The sequence below is a fragment of the Cibotium barometz genome, chromosome 7 (genome assembly GCF_041138505.1).
Source record: "Cibotium barometz isolate CiBa-2024 chromosome 7, ASM4113850v1, whole genome shotgun sequence".
Taxonomy (NCBI): domain Eukaryota; kingdom Viridiplantae; phylum Streptophyta; class Polypodiopsida; order Cyatheales; family Cibotiaceae; genus Cibotium; species Cibotium barometz.
The window spans coordinates 46,127,291-46,140,518 of record NC_141052.1 but is presented as its reverse complement, the minus strand read 5'-3'; the positions used below and the strand labels follow the sequence as shown (position 1 = coordinate 46,140,518).

Here is a 13,228-nt window from a genome sequence, read left to right as displayed (position 1 = left end):
ATGATTAAGAGTTGGCATGTGTGATTAAGATCTTTTCTTGTGAAAGATTAAGGTTTTAAGTGAGTCTTTGCTTCATCCATAAGATTAAGACTCTCTCTTTGGTGAATGAAGCTTCACAAAGGCTTGCTTTTTCCTCATAAAGTGTATAGTTGCATATATTATTTAAGAGTGGATCTCGGAGCTCTAGGGAAGGGAAACATGGGATAAAAATTTTAGGTTCTTAGATGAGGAATCACCTACATTTCCCTCAATGAGGGGACTTTTTCTAGTTGAACCTCGAGGAGCCGCTGGGATAGCCATTCAATGACATAATATAGGGGAGGCCCTGAGTAAGTCACTCTACCCCTCAAAGGATAGGTCTTCCACTATTAAATAGAATAGAATGGTGGGATGGGAGTCTTACAGTCTTCGTCCATGCATACTATTGTGCAATTGTAATATGCACATTCATCCCAACAAAGAATAGGTCTTCCACTATTAAATAGAATAGTGGGGTAGGGGTCGTATAGTCTTCATCAGAGTCTACTGTTGCAATTGTAATATGCACATTCATCCCAACAAGTTTAAAAATCATCATTATATTTACTTTTATGATCTAGTTAATATGTACATTCATCCCAATAAGTTTTAAAATCATCATCAAAATGATTTTTATGATCTAGTAAATCATTATTAACCATGATTTGATCCCTTATATCTAGTAAATCATTATTAACCATGATTTAATCCCTTATATCTTGTGTATCATTAATTGTGGCCCTTGAGCTTTAGTAGCAAGGGATTTGCCACATCACAAGACTCATCACTAGACTTTCATTAACTTGGTTACCAACTTGATCAATTTCCATGTGAGAAAGTCCCAACAAGCCAATGGAGAAATCAAAGAAATCCAGATGTCTCCATGAGTATACATAACATCCTTACAGTAACACGTGTGTAATAGGTCAAAAGGTAGACCCTCATCCATCATTATGAGTCCCTCTTCTAGCTCATCAATATCCATTTTTGTGCATCCATGTCTACCTCAAAGAAAAAACCTAAATTTGCCACCTCCAAGCATGTCTCACTAACCAAAACATTTAAGGAAGCTCTCTAAACAGCCACATATCCACCTTTGGGTTTATCCCCCTTGACATTGACTTAAGAAGGCACCCTCTACCCTAGTCATCTATGGTACTTGTTATCAATGACACATGCACCGCTTTTTTCCACCTTTGGGTTTATCCCCCTTGACACTGACTTAAGAAGGCACCCTCTATGGTACTCCTTATCAATGACACATGCACTGCTATTTTCCTCTTTAAACATTCTTGAGAACCAATGAGATCCAACTCCGAGGAGTGGTCCACAACATATATAAAACCAGTCACACACACAAACACATTTTTCGCTTTCTCTTTCTCTCTCATAAAAAATATATATACAAACATCAAACACACACACATGTAAATGTTTCTTCCTCTGATCATGGAGCACGGTATGCAATCTTATCTACACATGTACCCAAGAGGCATGGAGCATCATGAACGTTAGCATTATCAGTCAAAGAAGTTAATAGTCAACATATATGTCTTTGGATCCAATTACACACACAATAACCTATGGAATGAAATTCACTCAAATTAGCACTAACTCATACCTCTATAAAAGAATCTTGGTCCGTTTCCTCACAAGGGCCTCATGCATGAGTACCCTCATCAACCACATCCACATCCTTACATGAATTCCCATGTGATCCTCCTCCCTCAAATTTGACTCTGGAATTGGTCTTCATGTGCTAGTCTCTACTCCATCTTCCTTGTCTTGGCATCCTCCTTCGACTCTGGCATACCTTGTCCAAGCCAAATTCTCCAATTCACAAAAGGATTCTCAAATGGGGATTTAGCCTTTTTATTCCTTGGAAATTTTTTCAAGAATGTCCCTCTTCATGGCATGCAAAGCATGTTGATGAGATCATTGAAAGGGAATCTAACTATCACATGCCTTCAATTTGATACCATATTCCTTATACTTAGTCAAAGTCACAAGGCTTCCTCCATACTCTATGTTTTACCTTTTAGAACCTTAAGTCGGACTGTAAGACAAGAGGTTGTATGAAACAGTCATCTTGATGAAATCCATTTGCACGTCCATCTGCAATGCTTGTAGCGTTCCCCCTTGTCATGCTGATCTCCTCGCAGCCTCAATTGGCCTTGCCAAATGTGCCACTGCAAAGTCCCACCTTTTCTTGTGCATACTCAATTTCTGACTTTGGAAGAGGGGGACTGAAGGCTTCAATCATAATATCCTATACTCTTTGTATGGTTGGCATGAACCATACAAGGAGGATCGCCTTTTCTTGTATGGAGGGGTGTGGGAGGAGAGATTCCTTGGCTGATGGAAGCAAGAGGAGATTCCTACGGTTGGCTCTAATCACGCAAGAGGAAGAAAAGAGAAGCTCTAAGCAAGAAGAAAGCCCAAATCAAACCTAATCATGCTTGCGTTCATCAAGCTAGGTAAGATTCAACACAAGGCATGCAAGAGAGCGAGGGAGGAGAAGCGAGCTTACACACCATGTATTGTCAAAAAGGGAATAATTTGTTCTATTGTGTAATGCAATATTCATGCAAGCATCCATCAAGCTAAGCAAGATTCAAGACAAGGCATGCAAGAGAGTGAGTAAGTGAGGAGAAAAGAGCTCACATGCCCAATTAAACCCAATCATGCAAGCATCCATCAAGTTATGCAAGATTCAACACAAGGCATGCAAAAGAGTGAGGGAGGGAGGAGAACACACCATTTATTGTCAAGGGGAATGATTTGTTCTATTGCTTAATGTAAAAATTGCTTATATACATGAAGCTAATGTTCACACTTAACTGACCAAGACTAAAAATAGTCCTTGGTTCCATATTCTGGCTTCCAACAAGTATACGTAAAATCTTTAGACTTCCCCAATTAAACTATTAATCTCAAGTAAGACCACTTTACAAACGATAAGCTTTGATCACAAAAAGATGGTGCAATGCCTTAAAAAATAGGATGAGGTGAGGCCATGTCAATCAGAGTGGTTAATATACCCCTCTTCCTAGAGGTGACCATGTCCTCGTGTTACTAACTAGAGATGTTGAAGATGTTGTGTCGTGGAAAGAATAGAGGAAGGGCTTGTAAGAAATCCACCACAGATAATTGCCTTGTGATATCACCTCCCAAGGATATACAATGGGGATACGTGAGTTGTTTCTCATGCTTGGGGAGATATGAACTTGAGTCCATGGTAGGTGGGTGGCTATTCCTCTTTGGCAATTGGTGGCTTTTTATATAGGTTCGGAGCATCACCCAGCTCCTTTGAGACCATAGATTGGTTGATTAGCATATTTACTTCATGTAGTAATCCCAAGAATGTGGACTCAAAGCCCATTGCATCCCATAGGTCAGTAGGGTGGTGGAGGATGGATGCCATGAAGAGATGGAGGCAGCAAAAGAAAATTGGGAAGAATCAAATGGGGGGGCATTAGTGAGTTGGAATGGGTGTGGCCTTTGGAAGGCATAAAAGAAGATGTAGGAGGAGGAGGTGGTGCTCAGTTGATGTGGTGGAGGAAGCGGGGTAGATCCTCTTGCTCCTTTGAAGGTTCTTCCTTGTCTTTGTATACCTCTTTGTCTTTGTCCATGTCTACAATGTGTTAGCACATTCATCCCCAGTTTCTGCCCATTTCTGGTGTCCTTTTGGTCCCTTTTGCATGGCCCTTGCTTGTGGGCTGGCCACCCCTTTTTCTACTATTTTTCTGGGATTTTTCCCAGCCTTTCTAGCATTTACCAGTCGGCCATGTCTAGTAGCTCAAGTCGGCCTGTTTTGCAGCTCTAGTCGGCCAGCCTTCCCTTACTATAAATAGTGGGTGCTAACCTCTCTTTTCCCATTTCAGTCTTGTACATATTTTGCTCCCTCACTTATGATATTTTGCTCCCTCACTTATGATACTTGTAGTGTCTCTTGCTTGGGACTGTTTTGCTTCAGTATATTCAGCATAGTTTTCTCCATATCTCTCTCTCTCTCTTGCACTCTCTGTTCAGCACATTCTAGTGCCACTCTGCTTCCGCTCTGTGCACTCTTTCATGGTATCATCGCTCCCGGTTTAGCAACCTCTTTGCTGCCTAGATTTAGCACTGTTTTCAGCACCTCCTTCTCTGCGTTTTCCTTCATATCTCCAGCTCTTTCATGCTACGTTTTTTGGACTGAGCCTGGTCACTTTGCCTCTGCATTTTTCTCTCAGATCGGTTCCTTTGCTGTGTTTTCTAGAGTGAGCCTGTTGGTTACTGCGCCCTTTAGTTGTTTGGCTTCATCAACACTATCTTCTGGTATTGTTTGACCAGTTTTCTTCTATTTCACGTGGAGTTTGAGACATAGGTGGCCTGTTTTCTTCAGGACAGTAGCTTCCTTTGCTGTGTTTTTCCTCTCCCGTGGGTTTTCTCCTTTGCAGAGGGGGTCTTTGGTGTTGCAGGCTTTGGTGGCACTCTTGGTACTTGTGGAGGACACTTCTTCTTCAGAGATTGTGCGTTTTTTCTTGAGGAGAGCCCAAGCTACTGTCCTTGTTGTTGCCTTTCCCTCTTGCACCCTCTTATAGCATATTCTCGGGTGCTGTCCAGCCTCTTAGGGCTGCGTTTTGGTGGGAGGAAAGACCCTATATCAGCATTTTCTGATTTGGACAGTTTTATCTTATGAGGGTTGGTTCTCTTGATTGGATCAATGATGACAACTTCAGACTTGGCTCCCGTACCACTCTCTTGTTATTTCCTTGATGAGGCAGACAAGTTGGATGGTGGTAACTTTCAGTCATGGAAAATGCAGGTTACTTCTATTCTCAGGGAGTATGGTTTGATGGAGTTTTTCTCGTACAAGAACCGATGCTTGCCGGACCTTGCCTTTGCGGAGGATGTGTGTCAGTGGAGGAAGACTGACGGACAGATCTATAGCTTTCTTCTCCTGAATTGTCAGGATTCTTCGACACTTCGTCTATGCTCCTGATGATGCTTCTACCTTCTATGTGTGGCAGTTGCTTTGTGACCTGTATGGTGATGCCAATGATCAGCAAATGCTTTCTGCTTCTGGGTGCTCTGCAGCCAGTGATCTTATGGATACTTCTTTTGGAGATGTTCCTCCAGCGAAGGATAGTGAGCCAGTTTTTCTCACTGCATCTGAGGAGTTTGTTTCTCCTGTTGCCCTGCCTTCAGTTTCTGTACATACCTCTCCTTGTTGCCACCAAGATGATATATCTGGTAATCTTTTTGAGGAAGACAATGGGCTATCTTTGCTCACAACTTCTGAGGGGGATTTGTCTCCTATTGCTTCGCCTCCGATTCTTTCTTCGTCTACCACAGTAACCAGGATGTGTTGCTGGTCCCTTTGCCTTCTATGGAGGAGCCTGCTTCTACGCTGTGTGATGCTATTGAGGAGGCTACTACTACTTCAGTTACCACTACAGTGAATGTTCCTCTTCTCCTTACTCTGTGTGAGGATTCTGGATTGTGGTTAGGTGTGTCCCCGTGTGACCGTTCCCTGGGGCACAGTGGTACCACTACAGTGAATGTTCCTCTTCTCCTTACTCTGTGTGAGGATTCTGGATTGTGGTCAGGTGTGTCCGTGACCGTGCCTGGGGCACAGTGGTACTTCCAGGGATTGGGATTTGGATTTGGTTGGGCCTGTGGACTCCCGACATTAGTTTTCAGAGGGGGAAGTTGAGTTCTTACATCTGACGATGCCGACCTTCGAGGAGGGTGCTATTATACATCATTTGGCTACTCTTGGTACAGAGTTGGAGCAGATGGACTCCATTTCTTTTGAGGGTATCAGCTTCTTGGAGCTACGGGCTTTTAGGGATTCTTGTGACACTATGTTTATACTTGGGTTTGGCACCGATATTTGGAGCAGCACGATGCAACCTTCATGGTTGATTTCTTCTAGAAGAACAGTGTACCTGGCAGTAGTAGCTGAGTTGCTGTGGAGATTGCTCTTTCCTGGTACCTGTTGTTGTTGCTTTCTTTTGTCTTTGACAGAGGATGACTTCTTCGGCTTCTCGGAGTTATGTTCAGCATCTGGTGCTGAGAGGGGGTGTTAGCACATTCATTCCCAATTTCTGCCCATTTCTAGTGTCCTTTTGGTCCCTTTTGCATGGCCCTTGCTTGTGGGCTGGCCACCCCTTTTTCTACTATTTTTCTGGATTGTTCCCAGCCTTTCTGGAATTTACCAGTCGGCCATGTCCAGTAGCTCTAGTCGGCCTGTTTTGCAGCTCCAGTCGGCCAGCCTTCCCTTACTATAAATAGTGGGTGCTGGCCTCTCTTTTCCCATTTCAGTCTTGTACATATTTTGGTCCCTCACTTATGAGACTTGTAGTGTCTCTTGCTTGGGACTGTTTTGCTTCAGTATATTCAGCATAGTTTTCTCCATCTCTCTCTCTCTCTCTTGCACTCTCTGTTCAGCACATTCTAGTGCCACTCTGCTTCCGCTCTGTGCACTCTTTCACAATGGTGGTGGCATGGAGAGTTCCATCGGTTGGCTTAAGGGCGTGCAACACCTTGCATTGACGTGCATATGTTTGATGGTCATGGTCTTTGGTAGTGGGGCCAATTCCCCCCTTGGTAGTTGGGCGACGGGTCCCTACCTAGTAACTAATTGGGCAAAGGCCTTGCCCTTTTTATTTAAAAAATAAAAGAAGAAGAATAAAAGAAACATGTTTGGAAGGAACAAAAAGAAGTTTTTTGGAAAGCCCTCTTTTGAGGGGATGTAGCAAAGCTAGAAGCTACACCACTCACACACACAACCCTACGATGTCGAGGCTTGAACCCACAACCTCTTGGTTAGGGTGGGTTGTGATGAGCTAGGCCACTCACGCAAGTGCCCGCCGACAAAAGAAGCTGACGTTCGATTGGAGAACTCAATTGAATAGAGTAACGAGGCCTCATTCTATCAAACTTGGAATATGTGCAAGTGCTCCTTTAAATAGGTCTCCTTGGTAGAAGAACGAGTCTTGCATAGGATAAACTAAGTTCGGTTGCTGGTGGCAGGGGCAGTTAACTAGCTAGCCCCATGCACTAGAGCGTAAATATTACCTACCTACTAAGGGCTTGTTCGTATGCACAACTTGTAAAGGTCCTAGAGTGTGCATACTAACTCCGATCCAATTGTTATTCCAATGTTTACACTCTGCTATTCAACTGCAGCAAAAAGAACTATATGGCCTAGACCCCATTTATACAAACGCTTACACTCCTGCATTGGACAATTATGCACGGTGGGTTACAAGCTTCTAGTACCAAAATTTAACAAAAAAGTTGTAACACTTGGGATAAAGCAAACATCAGCGTTGATGGCATGTACCACATCGGTGTGTTGGAATGCACATGTGATGGTTGCCCATGATACCATCCAAACAGATAACTTAATATAATCAGGGGGTGCAGCACACAGATATATAACAGCAGCTAGTAGTTGCAGCTACACAATAAGCCAAAGAAAGCATATCATTACTACATGAAACTGGAAAAATCCACTGCAGCTGCCACTATGAGGTCACCTATGGTTATGCCCTCAAAACATCACCATCATGCAGGTCAAGAGTCCACAACAAGCTGTTCAATTAGGTACATCCAGAAGAATATAACTTTTGTCATAAAGAAGCTTATAAGAGTCTCATATGGTTCCAAAGGATGGGTATGATACCATCCTTCATGGTCAATAGTTGAACAATTTCTTGGAAGTGGCAACACCACTCATGGGTAGGTACATTTATCATGTTCCAACTTGTTTATTAACAAACTATGGTTAAGGATCTGCATTGACAATTCTGGTTTCAATGAATGGTGGCAAAGGACCAGCAGAGACATGGTAATAGTAACGCAATTGGACTTTTTCTCTAAGTAATAATAATGCAAATGGAATTTTGTCTTTAGAGAGATTAGATGTCCCAACATCACCACACAACTACCAGGTTGATGACTGCAGGCAATATCTGTAACATTGTGTGCTCAATTATCATATACATATGAAAGGAGAGGGAAAGAGGAAGGGCAAGAAATACAAAAACATAAGTAAAGACCCAAACTCCAGGTTGGACAAAATTTGCAAACTGAAGAGAGTAGTATACAAGACCCAAAAAATATTACAACTTCCTTTCTCAAAGTTGGCATGGCCATGCTATTGCGTTAAGATGCCATCATGCGACTGACTTGTCAACACCGTAGAGAGAAAATGGAAGGTAACACCACACGGGTCACCTAAAATAAATTCCATACAAAGAAGTAAGGGAAGATAGCTTGAAATTGCAGAGGTCACGCAAGCTACTTTGCATCATGGTCCATGTCTTTTCAAATGCCCTCTTCTCTCCTAAATAGCATCAGACCCAGCAAGACTTAATGCTCACGAACTTCCTTTTCTTATAAAAGGCAGACTGCAACTAACTATTGCCCACTATACATCATTGCTTTAGTGTATGTTCTCCTCAAAGCCCAAAACCAAGAGAAAGCCTGTCCACCAGTATACTGTACACTGGGTTGCTGTTACTTTTCATCTCAGTGTTTGTCTCCAGAAAGCTGCCAAATAACACAATGTAGAGGTGAGCTCAAAACAAATATATATACCTAGATGAATCCAGGAACATGCCCCAATTCACCTTATAAGAAAGTGCAATTTATAACCTCATGGTAGTCATCCACAAGACAGTGAACCATCAAGTCCATCATGCATAGTATGGACTAGATACTATGACATCCCCACTAACGTCATCAGTGTCATCAGTGCCCAATAGTGGGTGTAGAACTTGGTATCAATATATGCTCCCACACACACACCCCCCATGCGCACACACAGCTTACATTCATGTCCACTGTGAATTGAAAGACATCCATCTAAAAAGGACACTTAAAGACTACAGAATCTTCTTTAATCAGACAAAGAAATACTCCTGACAAATTCTGTCACATGCATCAACAAACCCCAAAGTGATCATTATACCTAAAAGATGGCCAAAAAATGAACAAGAATTGCCCATGCTTATGAAGCAGATGTAACAGCTTAAAGCAATAGCATAAGCAGGGATAGGAGACGAGAGCAGGGCTAGGAGAGGATCAGAAAAAGATGCAAGCCAGAGTAAAGACCTTTACAAGGTCAAGCTAGCCTAGCTCAGCTACAAAGTCTGCTGCAGCCAGCAAAAGAAGGGCCAATTCCACCAGCCAGAATTGCCGCATTGGGACAAGGTGTTGCAGGAAAGCTGCCAAGGTGTTGTGTACATTTTCTCAACCCTTACACTCTCTGCATGCTTGCTGTTCGCTTGGTCTATGAGGTAGCTAGTTTTGCCATGCTTCTGCTGCAGTTATGTGAAATTGGTATCAGTGCAGGAAGACATAGGAAATTATAGTTTCCACCCTGTTGGATATCAACTTTCAGCAGAAGATCTTAAGCAGTGAACCCTGACAGATGCAGCCACAGGCAGTAGACCACAAGATACCAGCAGATTCGCACCAAAGCATCACTCTGTCAGTACCTACCAGTTTGTGATTTGCCAATGTAGCTTATCCACAGACATTAGACTGCAAAATCAGATCACATGCATGCACGCACACAACAAGAGTACAATTCCTCCAGGGCTCCTGCCTTAGTTCCACTCCAACTCCAAGACACACAAAATGGGTAAGCAGGAGCCAAGACCAATCCAAGTCCCGAAGCAACTAGCTGCTGGCTGTTCCCAACTGTCATGCACAGAAGACAGAGAGAACGACTGATGTTAGGTTCCTTGGTCCTGGTTTTATCTGTCAGATTCTAAACTTCCAGAATTCTTTTGTTTGACAAACCGCACTCTTTTCAAATTAAACAGAGCCTGCATGATGGCCTACAAAATGCTGCAAGCAAAGGGCATTAACCAAGAAAAGGAAAAGAGATGGATCAAAAGAGCAGCATGCTACTAGGTGTTAAGGAAATGCTGACCAGGCTACAAAAGTTTCTATTGCCCAGGTGTTCAGCCAAAAGAGGTAAAAGACTTGGGCATCTTCATTACTCAAAGGTAACGGAAATCTTGCCCAATCTTCTTTTTCCTTCCAAGAATCTTACCCAATCCTCTTCTTGGCAGTATTGAGATAAACAAGCTGTAAAATAAGAAGTTGTCCCATGTGTATGTACACAAAGTAGAATAGTGGGCAAAATTAGAAGCAAGCAGAGCAAACACTTGGTTTCTTGCCTAAGGACTATCATGGGCAGGCTGCCAGTGGCGAAAGCCAAGGTATGTTTGTGTTTGCAGTGGACTTTGTTCAAGACCTGAAACACAAGCCAAAAGACACCAGCTTTTTTTTTAGTCATGCCAGCGGGCTGTAGTTCAAGTGATAATGCCTTGGCTTGGGGGTGAGCAGGTCCAAGGTTCGGGCCCTGGCAACTAAATATAATTAATCTCTCTCAGAAAAAAAGCAAGGCCTAGATCAGTCTGGGGAGGAGAGACTCTAGCAATCATCAAAGTCAGACCATGTCACTTAGCAGGTTACCTTTATCCAGAACTGTTGGAGCTTGGACTTGGATGATCCTTTCTGTTGTGCTTTTTGCGCCTCTTCCTCCCAAGTTTGGCCAACTCCAGCTTCATTGTTGTGAAGATTTCCATTTTGGCTAACTCCACCCGAGCATAGACCTCAGAAAACCCTGTGAAAGCATCTGCCAATGCCTGCATTGGATCATTGGGCTCACGCTTCCTAGCATGGCTCTTGCTCGTGGCACCTGGCAGTGGAGGCCGGGAGTGCCTACCCTGCCCAGAGGAGTTATCAGTAGAGAGCTGTGCTCCTGTCAGGCTCAAAAGCTTCAGTGGTGCTTGATTTGAGTGATGGAGGTTCAAACCCTCTTCAGACATGGCATCTCTTTCCTCTGCTCTGGCTTTGCCATTCTCGATGTGATCCATGTAGAAGTGCCTGTTGTAGCGTCTGCTATCGACACCACGGCACTCTTCGGGGGAGCCAGAGAAGCACTGCTTATCATCATCGTCATCATCATCATCTTCATCATCTCCATGGCTGTAATACATAGAAGATTTCTGCTGTCTGTCAAGGGGTTCAAAACCTCTGGCCTGCTTGAAGACAGATCCCATCATGTCATCAAGCTTGCTGAAGAAGGGCCAGGTGACATCATTGCCATTGACGGCCTTACGCTTCTCCATCTTGTACCTTCTCTTCAAGCTGTCCACCTTGTCTCTGCACTGCTTAATAGTTTTTAGGGTTTTCAAGCCCTCGCACTCCGTGTTCACCTTGGTCATGACCTCCTCCCAGTCCTTGCCTCTCAGGTACCCACGGCCAGCAGAGAACTTCTGCACATAGATGTCCAGCAGGATGGCAACTGCCTTGAGCGGCCATTCGGAAGAGGCGGCATTCTTTGGAGGTTTCCTGCTATCTTCATCACTCCCTGTAGAGAGAAGAAGAGGTCCGGACTTCTTCGTCGAAGCCATGGCGGGCTTCTGCGATGGAGAGAAAGACGAGCACACAGTTCTTGCCAGCGTTGAAGATGAGAAGCTGACAGTTCAAACCCTAGAATAACCTTAATATTCACTTTCTGGCCCTTCTTCTAGAATAACCCTAATTTTCGTGCCGTTCTTTAACCCTAATTTGGCCTAACCCTAACCCTAATTTCCCGTTGCCCTGGCAGACGGAAAGCTGAACGCCTGAACATAGCACGGAGCTTGCCGTCTCTAATCCTAAATTCTCTCGCTGACTTCATTCGGGCATCTCTGATTAAATCCCAGATCCTCGACAAAACTTGCCTTCGTCTTAGACTAAACCCTAACCCTAGCTCCCCCTCTCTAGATTTTACGTCTAAACCTTGGACAGAGCTTTGGGGTTCACCCTAACCCTAATTTTCCTCTTCATTTCAACATCTCCTCTCTGCAGACGGGGGACCCTTCGCGAATGGAAAAAGGATCGCCGGAACCTTCTCCGTTGCTTTCCGGCACTCCAATCGAAACGAAAATGCACCGTTGTGCTGGCGCCGCTCTTTGAACTCCCACATGCGAGATGACAAAAGGGAGTGGGTGTCTCTGCCGTTCTCTAGTATCACCAGAGACCGACAACGCAGAATCCGACGCTCACTACGGCGCTTACAGCTGGGGGCTCCGTCCGACCTACCGCCGGCCGGAACCCACTGCAGCGTTTGAAATCGGTTGTACATGAACACGTCGATTCCCTCCGACGACCGCAATGTGAACTCTCCCCATAATCGTGCGTGTAGAGAGGGAGAGAAAGAGAGAGCCTGTTCACATGCTAGGCAACGATCACAGCCTTGATAATCACAATCCAACCTCGCCAGAAGCCCTTGCTAGGCTCAAGCTCCATGGTCCATTTTGCAAGTGTGATAATTTAGTGGAAACAATTTCTCCTGAGCAGAAAGCCCGAAATTCCAACAACCACTAGTATCTGCCAGTCAATTAGGCCGAGTGTCATTGGCTGCAAGTATTTTGATGCGACGAGGTTAGAGATACATCAAAGATTCCTTCACTTCAAGGTGGAAACTTGGTAGCAATGGGCCTCCAACAACATATATGTGCATCGAGAGAGAGAGAGAGAAAAAGATATATTAACGTCTCCTAAAGGCCGAAATGGCCCATGAGACCAAAACAAGGTACAACTGATGATGATGATGTCTCATCATAACAAATCTGAAAGAAAGAATGAAAATAGTAACATCCTAAGAGAGCTAAGAGCTGAAAGCTAAACCACTGAATCGTCGGTAAACTCCTCCGGTGGGGCGGGCAATGATGGCTCGAATCTGCCAATAGTGAGGGAGTTGTGGACGCGATCCTCGTGGTCGTGGGCGTAGGCATCTCGCTCTACAGATGGCAATGGCTTTGTCCAGGGTGACTCCTCTGGAGGATGGTTTGCCGGGTAGGCCTGTAGATGGGGTAGTAGAGGCTGGTGGGGTTATAGTGCTGGCTCTGAAAAAATCTGTGAGGGCCCTCTATCTAGGTGGCTTTGGTCCCACTGCCCTCCTGTCCCTCAATAGGCTCTCTCTGTGGCGTCTAAGCTCAAGTATGAAGAGCCCTAAGCACCTTTGGTCCTCAAAGTCCATGATCTGACACGCAAAGGTCCAAAGCCTTCACGGAACAGGCAGTGGTACCTCCCTCGGATCTCATTCTTGGAGTTACTGACACCCATCGTACTTTGCAAAAGAACAATGGAAAAAATTATCTTGATCTTCTATTTTCTCTATCATGGGGAAAATCCACTTCTTCCATCTAGT

General features: G+C 44.2%; 1 protein-coding gene across 2 annotated transcripts; it reads right to left on the bottom strand.

The window, feature by feature from the left end:
- Positions 1–8,057: 8,057 nt before the first annotated feature.
- Positions 8,058–12,238, bottom strand: LOC147637083 (uncharacterized). 2 transcript variants are annotated; one of them, XR_015266323.1, is made up of 3 exons: positions 10,501–12,238; positions 9,517–9,717; positions 8,058–8,562 (listed from the first exon to the last, which is right to left on the bottom strand). XR_015266323.1 is itself a non-coding variant. In XM_086800699.1 (2 exons), the coding sequence occupies exon 1, from the start codon at positions 11,442–11,444 to the stop codon at positions 10,503–10,505; it is 942 nt and encodes a 313-aa protein (XP_086656825.1). In that variant the 5' UTR covers positions 11,445–12,215; the 3' UTR covers positions 8,058–8,562; positions 10,501–10,502. The 2 variants fall into 2 exon arrangements, 1 of the variants encoding a protein (XP_086656825.1); XM_086800699.1 differs by lacking the exon at positions 9,517–9,717 and having other exon boundaries at positions 10,501–12,215.
- Positions 12,239–13,228: the final 990 nt, after the last annotated feature.

Excerpts from the sequence above, each read along its gene's own strand:
- LOC147637083 (XM_086800699.1), bottom strand. The coding sequence starts at position 11,444 with ATGGCTTCGACGAAGAAGTCCGGACCTCTTCTTCTCTCTACAGGGAGT.